The sequence below is a fragment of the Telopea speciosissima genome, chromosome 6, assembly GCF_018873765.1.
Source record: "Telopea speciosissima isolate NSW1024214 ecotype Mountain lineage chromosome 6, Tspe_v1, whole genome shotgun sequence".
NCBI lineage: Eukaryota > Viridiplantae > Streptophyta > Magnoliopsida > Proteales > Proteaceae > Telopea > Telopea speciosissima.
In genome coordinates, this window is record NC_057921.1 from 65,529,486 (window position 1) to 65,554,411 (window position 24,926).

At 37.8% G+C, this 24,926-nt stretch overlaps 1 protein-coding gene across 1 annotated transcript; it reads right to left on the minus strand.

The window, feature by feature from the left end:
- Nucleotides 1-2,830: 2,830 nt before the first annotated feature.
- On the minus strand, nt 2,831-12,531 carry LOC122666303 (G-patch domain-containing protein 1). The gene is made up of 11 exons (XM_043862497.1): nt 12,371-12,531; nt 12,077-12,161; nt 11,878-11,957; nt 11,753-11,777; nt 11,567-11,669; nt 11,402-11,468; nt 10,089-10,191; nt 8,086-8,264; nt 4,530-4,760; nt 4,332-4,448; nt 2,831-3,056 (listed from the first exon to the last, which is right to left on the minus strand). Exons 1-11 carry the CDS (start codon nt 12,446-12,448, stop codon nt 2,991-2,993), a joined length of 1,134 nt encoding a protein of 377 aa, XP_043718432.1. The 5' UTR covers nt 12,449-12,531; the 3' UTR covers nt 2,831-2,990.
- Nucleotides 12,532-24,926: the final 12,395 nt, after the last annotated feature.

A 24,926-nucleotide genomic window follows, 5' to 3' on the forward strand; every position in this document is an offset into this window, starting at 1 on the left:
AGTCTGATAATGTCATTGCAGTGTAGTTTCTTGACTTCCATATTTCAACTTTCTGAAGGAACCCAGCAGGACTAGCTATACCATGCATATTCAACTTTGGCGACACTGGCCACTAGAATGGATTTGGAGGCATACAGATTGGGTACTTTCTTGTTTCTTCCATCATAGTTATGGTTACACCAAATGGAGTTAAGAAATGAAATATATGAATATATCCAGTTTCCTTTTTCCTGTCAGCTTGAAATGTTAAGTGGCTGGGATTGTGAGGAGATTCTACAGCTTATCCCTGAACAATCATCAGTTCCACTGAAGCCCCTTGACCTGCAAATAGTTAAAAATTTGATCTCTTCTGAGATACTGCAGGTTAACACCTAACAACTTCCAACAAAAGTAATACTTCGCAAATTCATTCTCTATCATGTTGTGGAAACCATAGAGCATCGAATAAGTAGTGGAGGTTTTGGCTGTCTTTGAAAATAATCTTTATCTTTGATCTGTTGGAGAATTACAGAGAACTGCTGTCAATGGTTAGATTGATCAAAGGGAACTTGAAGCTCTATAGTTGAGGTGATTACCTTTCCTTTTTCTCTGTCCTTGGTTCCATGTGCTGATTTTACTTTTCCTATATCTGGGATGTGGTTAGAGATTGCTCATTGATGCATAGACTCAACTTCAAACAACTTGGAACCAAACAATATAGTGTTTTCATTATGATTATTGTTCAAACACATTTATTTTCTAGTAGTCATTTTGTTGTCAGCAATCAAATTGCAAAGGGATAATGGCTAAGAAATATCCTGAGATGATGAGGATATAATGGTATAAAGGAAAAATGAGAAGATTATACTTCAACCAGCAAATAAGTACAGATTAAAATCATGTATCTATGTTACATGTGACCGTAGGGTGAGAAATACAAATTTTTATAAGATTTATATTGACCTCTCTATTCTCTCCCAACTTAACCCCCAGGTAATGGAGGAATTATATCAACAAGCCTAGATCCTTACAAGCTGTCCTAGTTGCCACCTTAATAAATTTTGCCTATCTACAGCATTTCGTTTCATCATGAAAGTTGGAGAAATCTGAGGGATATTAGCATGCAATTTCATCAGGTTGTTGAGGATCATAACATATATGAATGATAAGGAGAAAAAGAAAGATTGGGTCAAAAGGAAATGCCATTTTGAAGTTTTATCAACAATTGGCTTTTGTAGGCGGGACCTGGTATTTTCTGAATCCCCAAGTGGTTAGAATTTCATCTGGGTTCAAATCCTACTGAGAGGTCCAGTAGAGATCAGAAATTCTTGAAGATGTTTCTTTTGCCTCTTCTAAATGATCGAAAAAATAAACCATGATTGATATTATATATTTACAACATATTGTTTATTATACGATAGAAAACGATTTTACTAGGAAAATAATGAAATTCCTTGATTGATTCTTATTCTTTCCAAAGGAAAGATCTTTTGTATTTTACTGATGGAGCCGACTGACCTAATGGATAAATCAGGAACAGGAATACAGACAAAAACAGCAATCAGAGCAGAAAATGCGATTGCATTATGAGGTCTCAATTGAATAGATTGAGCAAGTTCGAATTAACATAACTGAACACCTAGTTTTCTCAAGGCATCTCGTGTGGAATGCACTTTCTTTTTGCCATATGGGAGCACAAGCCCCTGTTGAGTCTTGGTTTGATTGTTGGGGTGCCACAAAAAAATAATTGTAACAAATCCTTCACTTGACATGATTTCATCGTTGAAGATGACTAGCCCACCTACAAACTCAGAAGGGCTCTTGTGGCGCACAGTTCTGGCTTCTGGTGAGCTGAGATGATATAACAGTATATTTGAGCTCTATTTTACGGGGTTGGTGCTCTAAGGGAAAGCTTTCCACTCCGATTGTAACTATCGAGGCTCCAGCTATATATATTTACCACAGATTAACAAGGGACAACCCTATCCCTTCCCTCTCCACACACCTCACCCCCTTCTTTTCTACCGGGCAGCACTAAATTACATTCTAAAGCAGCAAGCGAAGGCTAGGGCATTGTCTGAGCAGCTCGACTGGAATCCCATGACATTGTGCTCTTTTTATGCAATGCACAGGTATGAACTTTAACTGCAAAACGTCAAGTTTAACTCTTTACCAACCCCTTGAAGAATCGATGAGTAACCCCATCTTTCCAAGAAGGGCAAGAGGAAAATAGAAGACAAGGCCAAAGCTTGTGATAGATTATGCTTTTAATCAAAGTGAATCATTCATCAGTTCCTTCCCACAAACAATGGGTTAACTCGAAACCTCATTTGACTTAAAAGAGTGTAGTTCAGTTACACCGAGATACATAAAATCATCCTTTCACCCACCCCCAGAATAACAACGGCTGTTTGTTTGTGGTTCAATCGAAGGACCTGTTATGTACATCACCTTCTATCCATATTATTAGAATCAAAACAATCTCACATCTCCATGTGTTATTACAAAGATTTATTAATTTGGAAAGTCTAGATGGTGTACTTAACAATTCAACAGGAACCATTGTGAACTCAAGAAAGTCCATAAATAGTGGGTCATAAACTTGAGATAGATCACCAAATTTGATAGGTCAGCCTGCCAAATCATTAATCTCAGTGTTTGAAAACTATGGCATAATGTAAAACAATTCCCATAATGTCAATAACTAATAACAGACTACAGAACTCCCATCACCAATCACGGTCACTCATTCTAGCCCACTGAATCATGTTTTATGTAAAAATAAATAAAAAAACTTAACCATATCAACATGAATAATTGATCTTTTCATGGGTATAGATCATCAAAAGTCACAACGCAAAATAAAGCTTAAGCATTTTTCATAAGCTCAATCAAATATATAACGGGATAATTAATGACTGCATTTTGCTCGATGTACGCATCAATGTACAAATAGTTACACTTCTCAAAGCCCCTAACAAAATTTTCCATCGTAGTCCCGAACAAGATTTTCAGTCTTTCTTTGATGAGAGACTCACTCTCTTCCCCAGGACATGGAACTTATCACTACCTTCTAGCTGCATCCACAGGCCATAGAAAATTCAAGGGAAATGTGTCAGAGTCATGGAACCAAAAATCCCTATATTAAGACATCTAGACTTCAAATATCCATATGACTACGAATAAGAAAAATATCATGATCCTCTCATTTGGTCCTTTCTTAAGAGTGGAAAAAGATTACATTTCCTCAAGTGAAAACAATATGGAAGATTTGGAAGACCCCAGGTCATATTCTGATAGGAATATGAAGGGTGATCGTATGACACCACTTTCAGTCTTTATTGCAACTTCTGAACCAATTTCTAAACACAAAGCAGATGAGTCCAAAGCAAAACATGTAGCATCAATAGCACTGCCATTCAATTATTAGTATTCCCAATTTGAAGGATAATACTCGAAATAAAATTTAAAAAAAAATTCCACCATACGGAAAAAGAAGACTCTGGTAGTCAAAATTTCAGAGCGCATGTTTCAAGTCACATTAGAGATGCAGAAGTGTACAAGTAGTGGGGTATTTCTGGTATTTACAATCGTAGGAGTGTCTATATAATTGTAATTGTTTTATACATATAGTGAGGTAGTGTGGGATATTCTCCTCCCTAATGATCTCTCAAATAGTGTGGGGGGGGGGGGGGGGTTGTCTATATAATTGTAATTGTTTTATATATATAGTGAGGCCATGTGGGATATTCTCCTCCCTAATGATCTCTCTTCTTACAAACTCATTCTTTTCCTTCCCTTTTTCTATTCTCTTCTCTGTTCAGATCTGACTTCCTGTTTAGTGAACAAAAAACAAGACAATGAAATTCCTATAACTGCATAGGAATATCATGTCACAATGACCAGAGCTATTTAAAATTAAGGAGGCTTGTGGTTATTATCATCTAATTAAAATATTAAATAACTTTGTCTAGATGACATCCTACTCAACTCGGCAAATGGTCGGTTGCACTCTCAGCCAAACGAGCATATGCATAGTTAGGTTAGAGAAACTCAGACAAGTATTTCTTGCTATAATCAAAATATAATAACAGATAGAAATTAAAAAAATATGACAAATATTATGCAATTTTAGAGTGTCCCAGAATGCCACAGGAGATCTGAGCCCACCATTAGAACACCGACTTTGCTGTACAAGAGGTTAACCATGCTTTCTTTTAAGTCCTGACCATCAAGCAATTAAAGCTTATCGACTTCACTTTTGTACTGGTTAATATTACTCAAATATTTGCTGTCATAGTTCTCAGATCATTTTAAACTGAAAAAACTAAATTCGTTATCAAATCCTCTACCTTCTTCTTCAAGTATGAAACAGCATCCCGCCTTGAAGAGAAATTGGAAAAAACAGCAGATGAATGTTCATCAATAAGTAATTTAAGTTGTTTGAGCTTCATTGATCCATTTGGAACCTACAATCAGAAGTCAATCAATGGTCAAAACTTAAAGCAGTATTAAACTGAAAAAGTAGATCGTAGTTTTTGAAGAAGCACCTGACATAAAATTTGTTTGCACAGCTTTTTCAACTTCACTTTCTGCTCATCCTCATTCATATCTGTATCTAGCATGTCCGTGTGTTTTCGTTTTATGGAACACATTATATTAGCAGGACTCTCTCCCTCGTTGTCACTAAAAGATGTCTTCTTTCCCTTCCAGTGGCAGCCCGCAATTTTTTTGGGACGATCTTTGATGCCCAGTCCTTGCTTTCCACTTGTGGATTTGTCCTGCGGAGTGAGAAGAATGGAATGGATCAAAAGGTGAATAATCACAAACCAATCATCATGCAAATAGGCAAGCATAGCAGTAGCAAAATAGTAATATACCAGACTAAAAAATAGGCCAAACCCTGAGCCAACTCAGGCACAAAATTTCCCTTAAACAATCTAAAATAGAAGAAAACAGAAAAATAAATTATAAGATCAACTCTATGTTGGTGCCACTTTGCACCATATCCACTATCATCTGGAAATTGTCTTCTAGAAGTAGTCTCTTCTGGAAAAATCATCTAGAAGTAACTCACATGCCTAAATAGTGAGTAAGCTTATCCAAGCCCACAACAAATGTAAATCGCCATCAATTCCTTCATAGTCAACTTGCACAAAATGGAGCAAATCAGCCAACAAAAAAGTAGTGTTAAGTGAAGGCAACTACTGATCCTTTTTTATTGTATTGAAGGTAAACAAGAAGTACAAATTACCGTTAGTGAATAACTATACAAGCCTGAACTCCCCCCCCCCCCCAAATTCTTTTTCCCCCACCCACCCTAAAAAAACCCACAAACAACAATGCCCAAGTCTCAAGCCAGCACACGATTTTGACCCGTCCTCGAGAAGATGCTTAGAATTTGCCTGCTCCCCTCAAAGTCATCACGAGTGTTCACAAGATAACCATTTCCCCTACCCTAAACTTCACAGGAGCCATTAAAGAACAGATTCACACAGTATATACACAGGGAAGATAGTATGCATTAGAGCTGTCAATGGGTAAGTAGGATCACTCCTGGTCTGATTCAGCCCAACAAGGATTGGAATATCCGATTTGAAACGGATCTGATCCAATTATTTAATATCTTATAACTTGTCTATATTTTCTAAAAATAATAAACGGCTTTCATTGTGTGCAGTCCCACCCTAATGGAATCTGTCTTTCAGTAAACCTGGTAGACTTGTCAGAAGCAATAACCAAATCCTGTCCAATACGCGGAGGAGAAGACATACAGGATAATTATATAGTAGAAGAAAACAAAAGGGGAAATTATTAGAATGTGTCCCTAAATTAGCTTAGGCCCTTTCCCCCAAATATATATAATCCTAATCATATCAGATAGAATCAGGGTATATCTGGATGTAATCTCCTTACTTGTCGAATCGCTCAACAGATCATCAGACCATGATCAATTATCAGATCAGATCAGATCCTTAATGATAAGCCCTCATCGGATCAGGCTTTGAAACAGAGACCTACTTGACATTTACAAGGACTCAATATACACATGTATAAAGCTCACAACACATGTAATGACATGGATGTGACTTGGTGGCATGAAGAATGTGACACATCCCTCTAGGTTTAATCTGGTCAATCAGCCAGACATGAACAAGCAACACATGGTTGCATCTTGGCCCTAGTTTATAAGAAGGAAATTTATCTTCAAAATTGAACCAAATCCATTCTATTCAAATCAACTTGTTTTTATTCATAACAGTTTTTTCTTTTTTTCGAAAGAACGAAATAGTAATTGGGGGACATCCAATTCAAACAGATTTCAGAAGAATCCAGGGCATGGCTGGAAGGCCATTTCAAGAGTAGTACTGGGGTGTCATGGGAAGATGAGGGGGGACAAGGAGCCAGGTCTAGCCAGTTTCAACATCGAGTTGTATAAGAGATGTTGGGAGTTCATTGATGCAGTATCAAAGACCAAGAGGAGGACCTGATTTGGACCTAAAATGAGGTTTCCTTGAGTTCTTAGGAATCTATTTCAGTCCAGGTCACGGGGTTAGTAATTAGGAGTTATTTTGATTTTTGATTATTAGTCTATCTCATCAATTCATAATAATGACTGGAAAAGTATCAGTCCTTTTCCAGTTTGATTTTGAAAGTTTTGTTAGAGTCCTAGCTGAACTAGGAGTTCTACTAGGAGTTTTGTTTTCTGTTTTCTTTCTATCAGGAAGTGGTCCACGCCAGTCCAACTCAGTCATGGATTTAGTCCAATCCAATACTATAAATAGATGTACAGGCACAAGCCTACTCCACGAATTAATGGATTAATCATACTCAGTTACTTCTAAGCACCAAGGATTCAGTACTTGCTCTGATTGAACTATCAGGTTCAACTTGGTGGATTTCAAGAGGTATCAGGTGGATTCCTGGCCTGTTAATCTTATGGGAAAAGGAGCCTGTCCGGGAGCGTGGCTCATGTGCCCAGACACAGGCTCCGGTAAAATGACCGCCTCGCCCTAATGAAAGGCGGAAATCCCCCCTTGTTGATGCTTCTGTGTGCACTCCCACTGGCCCCCATGCTTGCGCATAGGCCACGCTCTTGGACAGAAAACTCTCCCCTTAATCTATGTACTTCTATCTTCTTATTCTCTCTAATAACAGGTTAGATTATTCTAGCACCAGGACTAGTCTGTGCAGGCCATTCCAGAACAGTAGAACTCTGTTTAATGAGATTTCCAGCAGAAATATTCTACTCATTCAAATTAGCACTCAAACAAGAAATTAGGCCGTTCTGATCTCTCTGTCCCAACTTACTAATTCTCTCCCTAAACTGCTCCTTTTCTCTGTTTTAGTGATCCTATTCTCCTAGAGAGCTCCAGTTGTCTTAGTTTTGAACTGTTCTTACATTATTCATTGGGAAGTTATGGAAGTGTTCTGGGAGTTCTTTTAAGGAGGGGAATTTAGTAAAGCGTGCTAATGTTTCTCATTAAGCATGTGACAAGCTAAAACTGTTTTCCACAGAGATTATGACTTATTTAACAACCATAAGACAAAATTGCTAACACATGAAATGTTAGAACAGGACATAGCTAAATTTTTTCCATCAAAATAATTCCAGATCTTAGACAAAGGACTTCTAATGTCAGATACAATTACTGAATATCAAACAAGCATGTGCTGAAAATAAACTCTTTAATACATAAAACACTCTTTTTTTCCGGGCGAGGTAGCTGAATAACAACTTGGTAATTGGTTAGGTGGGATTTAATTCTCTAGTTTTTAGGATTATGTTCTTTTATAGTAGTCACTTCCTTTATGGGTTTACTATATTTACATCATTTATAATCCTTCTCCAAAATTTTAATTAAGTGCCTTGTCAAATAAAATCAATATTAGGCAATTATCAAACTCTCAGTGAATCAGAACTGGCTAGAGTCCAAGTACAAAGGGCACTGAGGAAGTAAGGATATGATTTTACCGCACATGACGCACAAATATGCACGTAATCGGTGCAGTAGACATAGGCATGGTTCTCAGTTCATACACAAATATGATCTTTCAAGACAATTAAGCTCTATCATAGCCATGAAAAATAAAACAAATAGATACCTGGACAAGTTTGTAAAGATTCTCTTGATCTTCTTCAAAAAAAGCAGTCCTCTTATTACAGCTTTGAGCAGTTTCAGATGAGGCCTTTTTTGTTGCATGTTGTGCCCCAAGAAAACCACCTGAGACAAATCCAAGTTTATAACCCCACCATTCTGGTGAAACATCTTTATCCATGGTCCCTGTCACAACAAGTAAATTTTTTTCAGGGACACAAATATTGACATGAAGTTATACAGCTATAGTGTTGATTCAGAGATAAAAATGTTGATATATCATCAAGCTATTTCACATGTGGACATGCAAGTTGACATATCATCGAGATCGCAATGGAGCAACCTTATCGTTGCATCAATGGATATACATACCTTATATATACCCTACATACGGCAATTGACCGGATGAAATTTTGCTTTTCCATCACAAAAAGGGGGGGAGGGATAAAAAATACAATTCAAATGACCAATCACGAGAGTACAGACGATAGAATGATATGTCAGGAAATTGGAACATGATTGACGTCTTAGTAGTGTAAAGGAAGATTTCATATCACAAAACAATAATAGTAATGTGACTCACGTTTAAAGTGACAGAAGACATCAGCTTTGTAACAACTGCTACTTGGAGCATAATTTGATATATGAACACTACACTTTACCATAACATTTCTATGCTGAATGAGTTGTCTAAAAAAATGATAGAAAAGCTGCCCTAGACGACTGGCATCAAGTTGAACAATCAAATTCCTACATGGCAAATTCATGGAAGGAATTGTCTCTTCCCTTGGGAAAAGCAATAACATATCGTCATATGGCTTTTCTTCAGTAGAAATAGGTCAAAAGGCATAAAACAGAGTCCTCCACTTGTACTTGTGCCATAGACAAAGGTTGTCAAAGGTCACATCTGAAATAGCAATGGAAAAACCAAAACTATGCCTAGTGTCCAAGGCTACTATAATGGTCCAACTGAAAACTAATCTTTCTTTCTTTTAGTTCCTGACCTATGTAGCTCATCAGTCATTGCAGTTTACGACCTAGAAAAGAGAGTAAATGTTTTGGAAAAATGTGATAAAGCAAAGTAGCATCCATCATATAAATTCAAGTATGATAGGAATAAAACATAAGTCAGATGGAATTTAATGGCAATGAGAACAATTTTTTTATTTTTTATTTTTTTTGGGGGGGGGGGGGGTGGTACTTAAAACGACAGTTAGAATCATAAATTCAGAATACATCTAATGCAGGACTGGTCCAAAAATTGGTCCTATTCTAATATCTAGGGGTATGGGATTTAATTCTTTGAGTTTTATTCGGAATGGACTGAATTATAAGACACAAAAATGGGGAGTCTAAAGGGTGTACGAAAATAGCTATTTAATTAGTAATGGGGTTCATTAGGTAATGTAATTGGTTTGGGTTTAGTCATTAAAGAGTCCTACTGTGGTTCATTTGTGTGAAGCCCAAGTTACCTAGAAGACTTTAGCTTCAACAATTCTAATTAGTTGAGTATTTTAGAGTCCTTGTTAATTAAGCTAGTCTAGCTATCTAAGAGTTTTAGATTTAGGAGACTTTCTTTAGTTTGCTTATAAATATGTACCACCCCCATGATCATGGGTAATGAAATAGAATGCAGAATTTGGATTTGAATTTGAATAGTAGCCAAGATAGCCTCCTTTTTTTCTCTCTCGTTTCCTCTATACCTCTCTTCTGGCTCTTTCTTTTCTTAAGTTACTGTTTGCATTCCTGTTACAATGTTCACAGGTAGTCGGGTACTGTTCACAGTCCCTTACTAACCCCTATATCTTCTTTCTTCCCCTAATGCACGCTACTGAAACCAGCAAATCAGCAAGCCTTTTTCACATTCTGGTTTACCAAGAAATAGTTTAGATATGGGCTTGTGTGGCAACCGATCTGTCTGATTTCTAGACCTGAATCTAGGATTCACTTGCTGCATTGACATCCCAATACCAACTACAAAAGTTTTTCTAAATTTCCTGCGAAAGTCACCTTCAGGGTCAAAAGAATGAGGTTCATGTGTCTCTGTCAACTCCAACTGCTCCAACTGACTAGCTTGATCATGATCTGCTTCTGAGTCGTCAGCCTTCTTGACCTGAAAATACAATACAGTGTTAAGAGTAACTTATAAGTGAAACTTACGTACTTCAAGTGACCGAACAATCAGCAAAATGGTCTAGTTGGAACTCATCAACTGGGATCAATCTCTCGTCTGGTCAAAATAAACAAGGATGAAATCCCTTAATATGAAAAACGAGTTCAGAATTTTTGTAGGGGGCTCCCAATGTTCACCAAGGTTAGTGAACTATGCGAGTTTACAGATTGGCTCCTAGCAAGTGATTGTTAGATATTTGAGGGTGGGTTCATGTCATAAAGTACCCCATAACCATGTCCTTGGTCAAATTCAACCTAAAATGTGCATGCTATATGAGTCAAATGTGCAACAAAAGTTGTAGAAAATTAAGAAGATGCTATTGTTACACAAATGGGGTTTGTGGCAGTCTTGTAAGAACAGAGGTAGTGGCATTCTTGTAATTTTTACAACTCTGAACCATGTTTGGACCCCTATTGCATACTCATATTGGGCTGACACTTGTTCGGATGGATGGGTGTGAGATCCTATATAACGAGGACACATACAGACGAGGTTTGTTGCATTCTTGTGATTTTTTCAACTCTGAACCATGTTTGGACTCTATTGCATACTTGTAGTGGGTTGAAACTTGGTCGGTGGGATGGGTGTGGGATCCTATATAACACGGACTCACCCTTACCCACCATTTCCTGCACGTGGGTACGTGGCAACTGGAGAACATTAACTTCACTCTTGTTCTATTAAAATAATTATCAAATAAAATAAGCAAAACAAAGAAAGAGAGAGGCTACATTCAAGGGGATTGGGGAGAATGGGAGGGTGATGCTGAAGATGAACAGTGATACATTTTCAGTCAAGCGTGACAATATTAAGCAACCCCTTCTTAAGCAAAAGCACAAAACACATTTCTAGACGAAATTGTTGATGTTGGGAAATACATGCAATACCAATAATAAGAATATATTGGAACAAGAAGTTTATGACAACAAAAATCGATAATTAATCGGTCATTCCCCTTTTTTTTAAGCTTTAAATTAATCATTTTTATTCAAAATGTGCCAACCAACTTGGTCCAGACCTGACCTGGGTCGTATAAGACTGAAATATGCATTAACAAACCTAAATGGTATGAGTCAACATGCAATGACATGTTGTCAACTTCCATTGAAGGAAGTAACATTTGAAAGAAGTGATAAGCTTGGAATCTTACAAGAATTCCCTCAAGATCCTTTGAAGAATATGCGCCGACAAGCTTCCCCCTCTCTCTTTTCTTGTATCTGAACCAAATAAATACAAAGAGAAAACACAACTATTAGAAAGACAGCTTAGCAAAAATTCTACAAGATACAAAAAATTTAGAGGAAAAGTTCTTGACCTCCCCTGTGGTCGAGTAGGTTTAACTACTACATCCTGCTCCTCAGCCTCGTCTTCAGAAGCACTGTTCTCTGTGCCTCCTTGAACATCATTTTTCTCAGGATCTATTAAAACCAAATGGGTATAATACTTGTCAAACCACTTTGGTAGAGGGAGGGAAATATAACATCAGTTCAATTAATTGTACCTTCATGGTCAGGTTTAGCTACTTGCTGCCAAATAAGGAAAGGAAAACTTTAGTAGATCAAATATATTGTCACTCCCACATTTTCTATCATGAAGAAACGAATAAAATGTATGTTAACTTCTTACCACTTTCAATCTTTTAAGAATGTTATCAAATTGTTTGGTGTCGAATGCCCAATTGTTATTAGCTTTGTCTAAACCAACACCTATCAATAAAGTTTGAACGAAATAAGCAAGACATGTATGCAACATGAAGATATTTATAACTTTAGATCAAATGGAAAAAAAATAGAGTTATTTAAGGAGAAAATAAGTGAGAAGAAACCTGTAGTATCTTGCTTGTTTTTAACTCTGACATATCCCTTAATTCCTTGCTTGTCTTTCCCGAGTCCTTCGCCTTCTTCCCATCCCTACAGATAAAAGGCCGGATGAAAAAACGAGTTCCGTAGAATATGCAAAATTTGAACACTAAAAGTATACAAATAAAATCGTCTCAATACAGGTGATAGGTCAAATTCCTCCATCGTGCAACAATTTGCAGGAACTTTTAAGGCGATTTGGAGAAACAGAGAAATTAAGATGCATACTCTAACATAGATTAATCGAGAGAGAGACTTACCATTTGCTTCATGAGGCGAAAGGCCGCAGACTGTTTCTCTATACCGACATAGCGGAGGGGAGCTTCTGGTGCCGCCATGCCTTCTTTCACCGACGATCTTCCCTTCGTCCTGCTCTAACGGTGCCCTCTCAAAAAGAGAGGAAGAGAGGAAAACCCTGCGAGGGTGATGGAGAAAATAGGTAAGACTAAGAGAAGATAAACTAACATGTAGCGGCACGTCTAGTTGAGTTGTTGCTTTACGAGATCACGATTCAAGCATCAGATGCCAAGTGGTGATGGGATATATTTTCTCTTTTATTTAATTTTTTTACGAAGGCAACAGTAAGTCAGTAAATTTTGTTTGGAGGCTTTGGACTATTAAGAAAATACCGACTTTGTCCAATCGAAAGGTCTAAACTAACTTTAAAAAAAAAGAAAGCAATTAACTTGTTGGATCCTTCCATAAATTTGGGAATGTTACGATCACATTTATCCTACAGTTTTATGAGAAACTTATTGTGAGTTGATAAGTTCTTGAGTTCCCTAAACCAGTTATAGGATTGAGTTCTCCTAAACTCGTATCAGTGATATCAGAACTAGCACCAGGTCTCTCAACGTGGGTGGTGACGTCGAAATTACAGTGTTCAGTCGGGACTAATCTACGTGGGCGCCGGCCCACAGAACGTGTATTGGCTCCTTCCATAAATTTGGTTTCACTATTTTCGAAAAAATCTAATAAAACGTTCAAGGTACATTTTTTAAAACTGTTTAGCAACCGTTTTTTAAATGGTTTGATTTTTATTTTGGGAGAATTGCATACATCTACTAGATAATAAAAAGATGGAAAATTTACACATACCACCCATGAGGTTTGACGAAAGGATATTTTCACCCCCCAGTTTTGGAAAATTCTGCGTACCCCCCTAAGGTTTGCAAACGGTAACAAATAAGTCCATTCTGTCAGTTCATGACTAACACTGTTAAAAATTAGACTTGAACTGACGGAATTGCCCTTCTAAGAAAAAACCCAAAAAAAAAAAACACCAAAACCTGCAACTCATCTTCCCCAAAATCGATTGGGAAAAATGAGTTGCAACCATCCCAGCGCCTCATTGATTCATCAATTACCCTTAAAAGAATTCCAAACAAAAAGTTTGAAGAATCTGCTCATTCTCCATCAGAGTGTGAGCACAAAGGCACTTGTATTTCACAAAGTTTGAGAACCATTCCTCAGTGTGCTCTGAAATATTCTGTTTTCTGTTGAAAATTCTAGGATATGCTCCTCGTGATTCCCAAGAAGAAAGCCCAACTCGTCTTCCCCTTTTTCAAACCCTAAAAGTTTGGGGAAGATGAGGGGAAATCGAATTGCAGCCTCTAGAACCGTCTCAAACAGCTTGAAATCTACAGATTTGGTGTGGCCTAGGTCTACTGGAACGATCCAAAACACCACAGCTCTAGAAATCAAGTAGTCTTTGAACTACAGATTTGACCACTTGATTTTTGAAATTGAAATCAGCGGTAATCACTTTAGGTTTGCCCCAAATGCATATTCCACTTCATGAACTAAACACAAAAATCAAATCTCCTCATACCATTTCCTTCCTTTTCCTTCGTCTCTGCAACTTTTTCTTTCTTCTTCGTCATAGCCTCTCTAATACAAAAGAAAAGCTGAAATACAAACATGTTTTTGCAAGTTGTAAGCACAACACAGACAAGGGCCGATCCTTCTTCTTGATCGTGTTTCCTTCTCTGGGTCTCTCTTCTTCTGTCTTCAAATGCTCCACTCATTTAGTTACAAACCATGTTCTTGCAAGTTGTAACTTCTTCAACTGCTTATTTATTTCATTTATTCAAATTTATTTGTTGTTTTGTGAATAAAAACCTTGAGGACTAGTAGTGATATCAGAAACTTAGGGTTCCAGATGTTTTTATCAATTTGAGAAGGGTTCTCTTCTCTGATGCAGAACACTTTGTTGGTTTTGAAAAAGAGAAAAATTTATCTGGTTGTTTAAAGCCCTAAATTGTGGGAGCTCCTTGAACATATTCAGTTTTAAGAGGATCAACGTGGTGTTTTGATTTCTTCAATTTTTGTTGTAGATCGGCATTCTCTGGTGAAATATGTGTTTCCGGTTGAGAGATTGCCGAAATGGGTTCAATCGAAGTGTTTTGCAAGGAGAAATGCAAATGGAGAAAGTGCAAATGGGTTCCATCGAAGGGGTTTGTCCTTTTATTTGTCTTAATCATAATTACAGAAACCCTTATGGTTTTTTCTTTTTTTCCTTTGTAAGGGTAATTTTATCCATTCAGCTCTCTTTTTTTTTGGGTTCTTCTTAGAGAAGGGCAATTCCGTTAATTCAAGTCCAATTTTTAACAGTGTTAGTCATGGACTGACGGAATGAGTTTATTTGTTACCGTTTGCAAATCTCGGGGGGATACGTAGAATTTTCCAAAACTGAGGGATGAAAATATCCTTTCGTCAAATCTCAGGGGTGATATGTGTAAATTTCCCTAAAAAGATTTACAAAACTAGTAGATATAATTTATATTTTACAATCACAAGTTATGACGTTAAAAAATTTTACCAAATCCCCATCCCAGTAAAAAAAGCTACATGAGCAACCTAAAATACCCCTGACAACCTTCCCCTTTTTCATTTTCCTCCCTTCCTCCACTGCAAACATGCCCATTCTTTGTAACTTTCATCCCTGAGTGGGGTATACGATAGATTGGCAACACGTTTGAATCTAATTAGGACCTGGTTCAAAGGCAGCTACAGTTACGAATTGAAGTTCAAGGTAACTACCTAAAGAAGATAATGGAAGAGCAACAATGTCTTGGTGGTTTCTTGGGGAATGCTTGGTTCTGTGCGTCCTGCGCTACCCTCTGTGTGGAAAACCAGTTAATCAAATCCAAAGAAACTGCTCACAGAATTCATTGGAATTATCCCAAAATAAGACGTTTGAAAGAGAAAATTTTGCAATATTGAAAAAAGAAAACAAAGGAGAAACTTTCTTCGATTTCTCTTCAACTCCTACTTAATTCCCTCACATCCAACAAATTCCCTTTTGGAGAAACAAAAGCTAAACCCTAGTAAACAGAAGGATTGTTTCCCCTGGAGACTAAAAACTGTTCAAGAATCGTGAACCCTAGACCTAACACTGGAAGGAAGCAGAAGAAGAAAATGGATTTCTTAGAACTAAATCAGTCTTATGTCTGGCTTCATAGATTTCCTGACCTGAGCATGCAAATGAATTTCTCAAAACAAGAGTAAGAGAGTGTGAGGCACGAAGAGGACAGTCATGGCGACGCTTCTTCCTCTGCTTCTTCCTCCAACATTAGCAGCGGAGAGACTAATAGTTGTGGAAACGGAACCAAAGCGGAGACATATCTCTTAAGAGAGAGAGAGAGAGAGAGAGAGGTTGTTTGTGATTTCTTATTTATTCTATTCCTAGCAGTTTGAATTTGAATTATTTGTCCTTTATTGAATGATTCATTAAGGAAGGAGACCATGGTAGTGGATTTGCAGGGGAGGGGTGGGAGGGTGGCGGTGCTGGTGGTGCGGGGCGGATCAGCAGAGGAGGGAAGAGGGGTAGAAGGAGGAGAGAGAAAGATGGGGGTATTTTAGGTTGTTCATGTAGCTTTTTTTACTTGGATGGGAATTTGAAAAATCTTTTTAATATGGTAGTTTGCTATTGTAAAATATAAATTATATCTACCAGTTCTGTAAATCTTTTTGTTATCAAGTAGATCAAGGCAATTCTCCTTTTGATTTTTACCTTCAAACATGTTGAACCAAATCAAACCGGACCTTTTAACACGTTTATATACGTGAGTCAGAGTCAGGAGGAACTGATTTTTCTTGATTCCATCCCGCTAAAATGAACTGTGGGAGTAATTGTTTCTATTGAATTCGGAACAAAAAAACAAAAAAATCAAGAACAACGTTTGGAACAACGTTTGGAAGACCCTTGTAAAATTCCTTTGGCCACTACACTCAATAATTACGAAGATACCATCATAAAATTTTATTTTTAAAATCTAAAATTCCGAATATTTCATTATCGCATTTTTACCTAAAATATACATTGTTTAGAGCGTGCCTTGTCAAATACAAATACTTGCCAATCACAAACTATCACCAAAATGGTTATGACAGGTTGTCCCATCAATTTGGATCCTCTAGTGTCGAGTTGCCCGACAATACCCTAATGCCAAGACACAGCAAGGCGAGAAATGACCGCCTTACTGTGTCTTGGCAGTAGGGTACTGTCGGACAGCTCGACAATAGAGGATCTGAATCCCCCACATCCTTATCCCATTGCCTCAATTTTTTCTTTTTCTTTTTTGTAAGAGAAGGCTATGTGGACTGCTGGGACTGTTAGTAGCTCTATTTCTATCTCTTTCTCTTCTTAACAAGAAATGACCTCGCTGTCCTCCCATGAACAATATCATTTTATTGCACCTCATTGGTGTGCTCCTCTATGCAACACCTCTATGCCACTTGCTTAGAGAACCTTCTCATTTTTTTAAAAAAGAAATTACTTTATTCATTAGAAATATTACTCCACAAAAATAAAATCCTTGAAAGTATTATTACCACAATAGATTACATAAGGTTTCTAGTAGTCCTGCCACTTCCGATCAAGTACCATTAAAAGAATGGGTGTGGGACGTACCCAGTGCACGAGACTGCAGGGTCTGGGGAGGGTCATAATGTACGCAGCCTTACCCTTACTTTCACAGAGAGGTTGTTTCCAGACTCGAACCCGTGACCACTTAAAAGACTGAGACCACCAGAAATTGGCCACAATATCAGTTGACAAGCTTTGTGTGTTTGAGACTCTTCTTATCTACAACCATGATTCAAAAAACAGTCCACCAAGTAGTAACTCCTATATTAGTGCGACTCTTGCCCATTGTCCATTTGGGGTTCAGATAATTTATGAAAAAAAATACATCTGCAAATCACTGAAACTATTTGAAGGGCCAAGAGCTTAGAATCACCTAACAATCAGAACCAAAAATAGTTAAAATGCAACTAGTTTTGTTGGAAAAAGAGTCAGAGTCTCACATTTGTTTGTTTAGGTCCTTGGTGCCTTTATATACGTGAGGAGCTCTCTCCACTTAGGACCCACGTTTGGTAACGATTCCACTCTGGGAACATTGTTCTTCAACAAAATGATCTTTTGTTGTTTCTTCATTGAAAGATCATTCTTTTGCTACTGTTGGGCGTTTGGTAAACCCATGCTAGAACTGTTCTCGAAATCATTCTTGAACCAACTGGTGTTTGGTAAAACATGGTCTGAAATAGAAATTTAATACTATTGCCAATATTTACACAAAAGTCATTATGCATATTAGTGGCCATAAGGTTTTACCAAATATCCCAAAACCTCTAAAAATGTATTAAAATATGCCACATTTTTAATAAAATTAACCAAAATATTCCACAAGAATCCCCCCCCCTTGACCTGTAAAGGCAAACAATCAACACTGTGCCACAGTAATTATAGTAAGATCAGGAGGGGATGTTGCAGTGAGTTGTCAAAATTACCTGAGACATCAAAGAACATAATTCAAAGAATCAAACTGTGTTCTCTCTATTTTTTTATTTTTTTTTTTGGAATAAAATATTTATTCACTAAAAACAACCAAAACATTGTTCGGATTACAACCCAGAGAATCCTTTATCTAAAACAACACACAACCACAGTGGAACATAATATCATTATAAGAGAAAATTACAACCCAAATCGAGTGTCTTCCCAGCCAACATATAAGCTGCCTTATTTGCCGATTTGGGAATATGGCCAACCCGGAACCCTACAAAATTCAGCACTTCCAAGACCATTTTCTGAAATTCCCCATCTTCCATCCATCAGGCTAGCTGCATTGCATCAACTTCTACTTGGATATGCTGCCGTGTTGTAACCCGTTGATCCTTGGCTGCAAATAGCCCTTAGTACAAAGCCCAAACATTCAATCTGACAGTGGAGCTTCCTGATGCATCAAAACAGCTTGCATTAGCATTCAAAAAACCCACCCAATTGCACCCTTGCTTGAGGGAGATAGTAAGCTCCATCCATATCATGACATTGTGGTGGTGTTGACCATGAAGCAAGGGTACTAGTAAAGCTCCTCCATATTTGATCAAGGTTTTTATTCCTCTTGTGAGAATGTGAGATGGGGTTATCTCTTTCTCTGTTTTCTTGCATATAAAACCATTGTTCAGATGGGGGTATCAAGCTTACTGAAACAGCTGCAATTGGGGTTCTGTCTATTGCCTCCAAGCCTTCTCTTGCAAGATGAAGTTTTGTATGACTAGAATCAGGCTCCACAATAGGAACCTGTAAGTATAGCAAGATAGAATTGCTAGATGAATGAAGAAGAGGTTTATTCAATGTAGCTTCTGAAGAAAACAAAATGTATATTTAAAACAAATCAAACAAAGTACATAAAACATGAGGAAACATGTTGTGAGAAATTATAATTTTGACAACAATAGGACAACAGATATACCATCAGCTTGTAGTCTTCTCATCTAAATAACAAGCAATAGAAGAGGAAAACTTAAAATGACAATAAAATAAGAAAGCTAAAACACAGATCTAAAGCTCAATATGAAAACACCCACACAGGGCTTCCACAGTGCAACTCAAATAAAGAGTGGAGAGCAAAAGAAGCAATATAATGCAGAAGGCATTTCTATCGCACTATTAGAAAGAGCGTCCCAGTGCACAAGGCTCCCACTACAGCAGGGTCTGCGAGGGGCAAATGTAGCCTTACCCCAGCTTCACAGAGAACCAAATAAACCCCTTAAAAGTAGAATCATAATTTACCCAACATCTGAGAAATATTGCCCCTAAAAATATAAAGATAACAGTCCAAGTTGACTATGCTACACATAAGAGAACAGTTTTACCCATTCTAGCAGGACCATAAATGCTTTGGAATCAATTCGGTGATGGTGATCAAGGTTTAGGAAGCCATTAAGGAAGAAAAAATGTGTAGCATCATGATGCCAAAGGCATTATGCATCAAATCCCACAACTGGATGACATGTTAGATATGTTGTCTGGATTGCGTGTGTTTTTTAAGATGGATCTCAGAAGTGGTTATCTTTGGATTAGCATGATCTTTCTAAATCATTTTAATGGTTGTTTTGTCTTCATAGTGGTTTCTAAATGTATAATTGGTGCTTACTTGAGTGTTTACTGAAGGATCACCAAAAAATTCCATCAGCTCCACAAATTTCCATAAATTATTTATACCAGAAGTTCATGCTGAAGCAAAAGTTTAAAACCTAAGATTGGAGTGTCTTTTCAGTTGAAAGTATGAACAGGGATCATAAGTTGGTCTTTCTTCTGCAGTTACCAGTTCTAACTTTAAGATTTTGAGTTAAACCCTCGAACATGATATCAAAGCCCGTAGTTCATTAGTTCTTTCTCACATTGTAGATGAAACCCATCCAACCATCAACTTGGCAGATCCCTCCCGCACAGCACACATTTAAGGAACATGGAAACAAGTACCCCTACTGTTATGAACAAAAGAGTAATTGCAGTAAAAATTCCCAATTAGACGTCAGGGACTGCTATTTCAGATTTATAAGGCAAGTAAATTGAGTGAAACATGAAGATGAAACATGTTTTAACACAATGTCTAGAAGAGTGATTTTTCCCACTTTGACAGTTCTGACCCTGTTCATCATCTGGAATCAACACCCATTTCATGAAACAATATAACAAGTGAGTGATTTAAGTTCTCTTCAATTTTCATTTTCTTCCAGATCTCACCTTCCACTCTACGTGAAGGTTCCCCAGTCTTAAGTAACTCACATAATTAGGGCACCTTCATGTAGTCAACTATAAAAGAACTCACAATTCAAGACTGCCATTATTTTTTATTGTCTGAGTAACTTGCCCCACAAAGTTAACATACCACAGAAACTAAATGGACAGGTGCACATTTTCCAATTCAAATATCGGCAGCAACAACACAACATTGTCGTACCATAAATTGTCAGCCTCTTAAGGAAAGCCTTTCAAATTTGTTACTGACTGGAGATCCTAACAGATACACACAGAGGGGAATGACTTCACTCTCTTCTCCTGGATTCCATCATGCTTATGATCAATTTTAAAGTTTCAGAATGGGACAAACGAAACCCGTGACTTGAAGTGGGGAAAGTAAACTTCAGAAAGTCAAGGGAACAACAGGAAAAGCTTTTATTAATGGCATATATGTACAAGTTGTGGATTGTATTTTTACAAAGGAGAAAGCGAAGATATCAAAGATAATAATTCAAATGGAAGGTCCAGACCTAAGCACCCTCTCTACTCTCACATCTTTCATAGTCTTATTATTTTAAATTCATCCAAAAAAAACAAGCACCCTCTCTAGTTTCTAAGCCTTGGCATAATCTTTGTCTGTATGAGGCCATACGGGAAAATCTGTGATCTCCATAAGATGTGGAGTGGGAAGCTCATCAAAATGAGCTCTTGCATTGTTACAATACACACTCTCTCCATGAGTGCTCGCCCTTCTGCTGCTTTAGGTATTAGCACCATGGCTTTCAACCTAAATGGTTTCAATTTCAACAAATCCGTAGTTGACAGTCAAGGTCGTGTAATTAACACTTGGGCTGATATAGCACGAACCTAAATACCTTAATAAGAAGTGGCACTAACAAAGTGATCATAAACAGAGAGCATGGATGCAATGACTTTAAGAAGACGTCGTCCTTTGGATTTGGAAGTTAACTCCTCTTGAGAGTTCCCTTTGCTGCAGGATGCCATTTGCCCATCACTTTCCTTCTGTCAGCTGCTTCTTTTTCCTCTAAATCAAACAAATACAACAAGCTAAATGAATATAGTTCGTCTTTCTACCTAACCAAATAAAACCCAGTACTCTTTCCGATAATGCAGTTCAATCTGAATTGACTAGTACCTCACATAAGCATGCAAGTCAAATGCCTGTTTTCCCTGGCTTTTTACCAACTTCTACTTGACTTGGGTCAATGTAAGGAGACTTTTGGCATTCTCCTAAGGTCTATCTAGTCTTAGGATGAATGAAAAGATGCTATGCATGGGTATGCGGTGCAAGTGTCATATCTTAGACTAAGTGAACTCTAACATCTTCATTCTTCAATATTCCTTGAGCTTCCATCTTCTTCAATTCTTTGTCTTCAAGCTTCCTTGTGGTTCTATGCCTTTAATCATTGAGTTCTTCATGGATGTTCCCTTCTTGATTTTTTTCTTCCAATTGAAGCCACTACACGGCATGATACTCAAAGCAATGGTTAAATGCTTTCATATGTTTGTTTTCATCAAAACCAACTTAGTAGGTGGGCATTTCCCCAATAATCTCCCCCTTTTTGATGATGACAAACAAATGATTCTCACTTGAATATTTAAATGGTGGAGCATATAAATTTAACAAAATCAACATTTTTTGCAAATATGTCCAGACTTGTCAAAGTCGAGATTTATAACGGAGAATCACCATGTATATATTTCTCCCACTTTTGTCATCAACAAAAGGTGGAGACCAAGCCATTAAGCTCCCCCTAAATCTATACTAGGGTGGAAAGTCAATGTCAAGTAAGATAGAATTAGGCTGCCCCTAAGCATAGTTCAAGAACTCGCGAGATCTCGCCGAGTTTTTCGGTTTTTGGAAAAGCCGAGACGAGACTGCCTACGAGTCTCAAAAGTGCAATATCTCGGCGAGATCTCGGTCCGAGATCTCAGATCTCGGATCTCGGTTTCGACCCATTATTTTAACCCACCTACCACTTAAATACCTTACTTAATTGGACAAAACTCGACATATCTCGGCGAGATCTCGGATCTCGGGTTGACCCAAAGTTGAGGCTTCGAGTTGAAAAAAAAAAAATGCACCAACTCGACGAGATCTCGACTCGTCTCGGTTTTTCCAAGAGTCAAGTTGGTACCGAGACCCGAGTTTTAGTACCTTGCCCCTAAGCATGTGCATAGTCATGACAAGAATTTAAATTATCTATATTCATGATAAAAATTTAAACAACCCAATCCTCGTCGTGACAAGAATTTAAATTATCTATATCCATGTCACAAATAAGACTTTCATTTCAGTAGAATTCAAAATAATACATAATTGAAGTCATTTGGCCAATACAAGATAGGTGCCAAAGACGTAAAACCAGAAAAAAACTGATATACAAGTACTCAAACTAAAACATAACAAGACATCAAATCCTAATCATCATCCTATGGAGGTGGTGGTGTACGAAAGTGGAATGAGATGGCACGGAGCTGCTGCAAGATCTGTGCATTCTGTTGTTCCAGTCGATCAAGGCGAGCATCGGTCCGCTGCTGGAAGGCATAGGTCTGTTGTTGAAACTCAAGGAACTCCTCTCTGGTGATGGAGGATTCAGTAGGAGGCTGATGTGTCTCTCCAGTAGTAGGTGGATCAGCTGTATGCTCCTCATCACTACTAACCATAGCTCTCATCTCAGCTTCCTCATTATCCATGGGCACATCCTGTATGTGCATCCTCTTAAGTGTAGAGGCATCAATTTCATATGGATCTGGAAGTGCTACTTCTCCTTCGAATTCCACTTCAAAGTGATGAAGGATTTGTCCAATGAGTCTTCCATAAGGCAGGCTCTGGCACCCTCTATAGTGCATTTTGCTTGTCGCTTCCATGTATCTCATGATGATATAGGGCAGGTTAACTTGCTGCCCAATGTACAGACAATATGTGAGATACGCCTGGAATGGCAACACATCATCCCGACGACTCCGGGGAAGAATATTGTATTGCACAATATAGCTAAGGATCTTGGGAATAGTCTTCAATTCCCCAATCTTTATCTCGTGGGTGTTCCTATAATTGGACATGATTGTCCCATACACTTCTGCCTCAACCATAAACTCCTTGTGTTTGGACTTGCGGCTCAAATATTTTAGAGGTCCTTCGGTTGCTACACCTAAAATCTCTCCTAACTCTTCAATCCCAAACTCTATGTGAACCCCTTTAACATAGGTTTTGATTTTTAGGGTTTCACCATAACCACTCACACTCATGTTGCAATAGAATATTTTAACCAGTGTGGGATAGCAATGGTAACCTAAATTCAGTATGTAAGTCCAACCCAAAGCTTGAAACCATTTAGAAATGCGGAAATTAATGAGAGAAGTGGTGTTAACATCTCTACCTGGTTCAACCTTTCTATCCTTAAAGGTGTCCCAGAGTTGCTGTGCTTCCTCGGAGATAAAAAGCTGCTCCTGAAACAAGGAGGAGGTAGCCTTCTGCTTTTCGTTGGAGGCAAGGGCCTTCTTACGCTGTAGCCTGGTATGAGATTCCATTTCTTCCACAAACCTAGGGTTTTCTTTCACGAATGGGTGAAAATGGAGTGGCAAAAGGCAAATATAGGGCAAGGAGGAATAGATTTCGGCACTAGATGGTGGATTTAAGCAAGAAATTAGCAAAGGGTTGATTGAGGAGCTCTAACTGGACGAAATGAGATATAGGCTCTAGGACCACCAAGGTTCAAACAAAAATAGCTTAAAAGTAAGCTAGGTGTCTTACAATATCTTGAGTTTGCATGGATGGGTACTGGCTCAAGTTTGAACGAAACAATACTTTTGGATGCAAATTCAAATTTCAAAAATTTTGAGGATCCATCCTCATTGCGAGGGACATTGTTCCTATGATGCAAAATAGGGATTCCTCATAGCTGAGGATTGGACGGTAACTTGCCCGCCCTGCAGTTTCGAGATATTCAGTTTTGAGGATTTAGGCCTGCAAAAGGGAAAGAAAGAACTTATATAAATGAAACAGGTTCATGAGAAAATAGGGTCCTTAAAGACAATTCTTTACACCAAAATAGCACATATTTATAGAAAATATATACCTTGTGGACTCCCATTTCCCTGATTGAAGAACCATTAGGGAAGAGCAAGCTTGTTCTAGTTCTTCTGAGGAAACCTCTATCCCTCCCAGGTTACAAGCCACCTGATCATGGTTAAAAAGTTAATCCTAGTCAATTATCCTTTTATTTACAAAAGTTCGGTTTCAATCATATTTGCTTGCCCAACAACATTTATGAGATCCATTTAAGCCAACTATCATTTTTATGGTTAATAAACATAATAGTGCGTGAAGATTCTAAAACTAATGATTTACAAGCTGGGAAAAAAACAAATAAGGATGTTCAGGAGAAAAAAAAAAAAGACAAGAAAGAGGAGAGAATAAATAATTATTTTTAACTACAGACTGACGGAAAGAAGTTCCATCTGAACCTGGATCACCTACCCTGTTACTGTATGCATAGACGATTAAGAATGTAAACCAATAGTAATCCATTATCATCGATGCATAGATGATTAAGAAGGTAAACCAAGATTGCTGGGGCTAGCAGTGAAAGAAACAGCCCGACATTAATTTCTTCATGCATATTCATAGCTGAGTCTACTAGAAGAGGGACCAGCCTCATCGTGGTCAGTCTGTCTCTACTATGCCTTCGACGTAGTAGCAACTCCACTATGAGCAAGTGAGTGTTCTCTCTTCTTTTTTTTTTCTTATTTATAGGTAA